We start from the raw sequence: 814 nt of genomic DNA on the forward strand, positions 1-814 counted from the left end.
GGCCGGACCCAGCCTGGAGCCCGTGGTGGAGCTGCGGGGTCTCGTCCTGCAGGCAGGAAGGCGAAGGAGCTGATCGACAGCGCCCGGGAGAGCCTGGCGAGGATGGTGGGAGGCCGCTCGGAGGACATTGTCTTCACCTCGGGGGGAGGGAGGTGGGAGCAGCCACAGCCCTTCTGTGGGGTGGTGATCTCCCTTCCCGGGCACCCCTGCCCACCACCTCCTCTGGAGGAAGCAGTGATGAGGAGGGTGGGGACAAAGGCCGCTATGCTCCCTCTGGGCCTTCATTTTCCCCTCTGCCTTCCTCTCCCCAGGCCAACAACATGGTGGTTCACACTGCCTGCAGGCACTTCCACGAACGGCAGGCCAAGCCGGGGGGCAGCCAGGGGACACCACACATCGTGACGTCGAGCGTGGAGCACGACTCTGTCCGCCTGCCGCTGGAGCAGCTGGTGAAGGAGAGCCTGGCGGGTGAGTGGCAGGGGGGACGCAGGGCACAGCTGCCTGCACAGCTCTCCTGCCCGTTCAGCGGGACCCAGGCAGTCCAGGGCGCTGTCAGGCTTCCCAGCAAACACCAGGGCTTGTTTCTTGGGTCACAGAAGCCACCTTCGTGCCTGTGTCCCCACGAAGCGGGCGCGCTGAGGTGGATGACGTCCTCGCTGCCATCCGGCCAGCGACCTGCCTGGTTTCCATCATGTTGGCCAATAATGAGACTGGGGTCATCATGGTGAGTCCGTGAGCAGCAAGGGGGACTGGGTGCGAACATCTCGCAAAAAGGGTCTTGAGAAGGGGGAGCAGACGGTCCCTGGGATGCAGA

At 65.0% G+C, this 814-nt stretch overlaps 1 protein-coding gene across 1 annotated transcript in view; it reads left to right on the forward strand.

Annotated features, from left to right (window-relative positions):
* Window positions 1-48: 48 nt before the first annotated feature.
* SCLY (selenocysteine lyase) overlaps window positions 49-814 on the forward strand; it is a gene marked incomplete at its 5' end in the record, with an annotated part of 2,742 nt that continues 1,976 nt past the window's right edge. Inside the window, 4 exons of the mRNA XM_010187048.1 lie at window positions 49-148; window positions 307-468; window positions 597-724; window positions 796-814. The exon at window positions 796-814 is cut by the window's right edge and continues 173 nt beyond it. Of these exons, the coding sequence (XP_010185350.1) occupies window positions 49-148; window positions 307-468; window positions 597-724; window positions 796-814 (409 nt within the window). The remainder of the gene's footprint in view (window positions 149-306; window positions 469-596; window positions 725-795) is intronic.

Source organism: Mesitornis unicolor, unplaced genomic scaffold, assembly GCF_000695765.1.
Source record: "Mesitornis unicolor isolate BGI_N332 unplaced genomic scaffold, ASM69576v1 scaffold35616, whole genome shotgun sequence".
NCBI lineage: Eukaryota > Metazoa > Chordata > Aves > Mesitornithiformes > Mesitornithidae > Mesitornis > Mesitornis unicolor.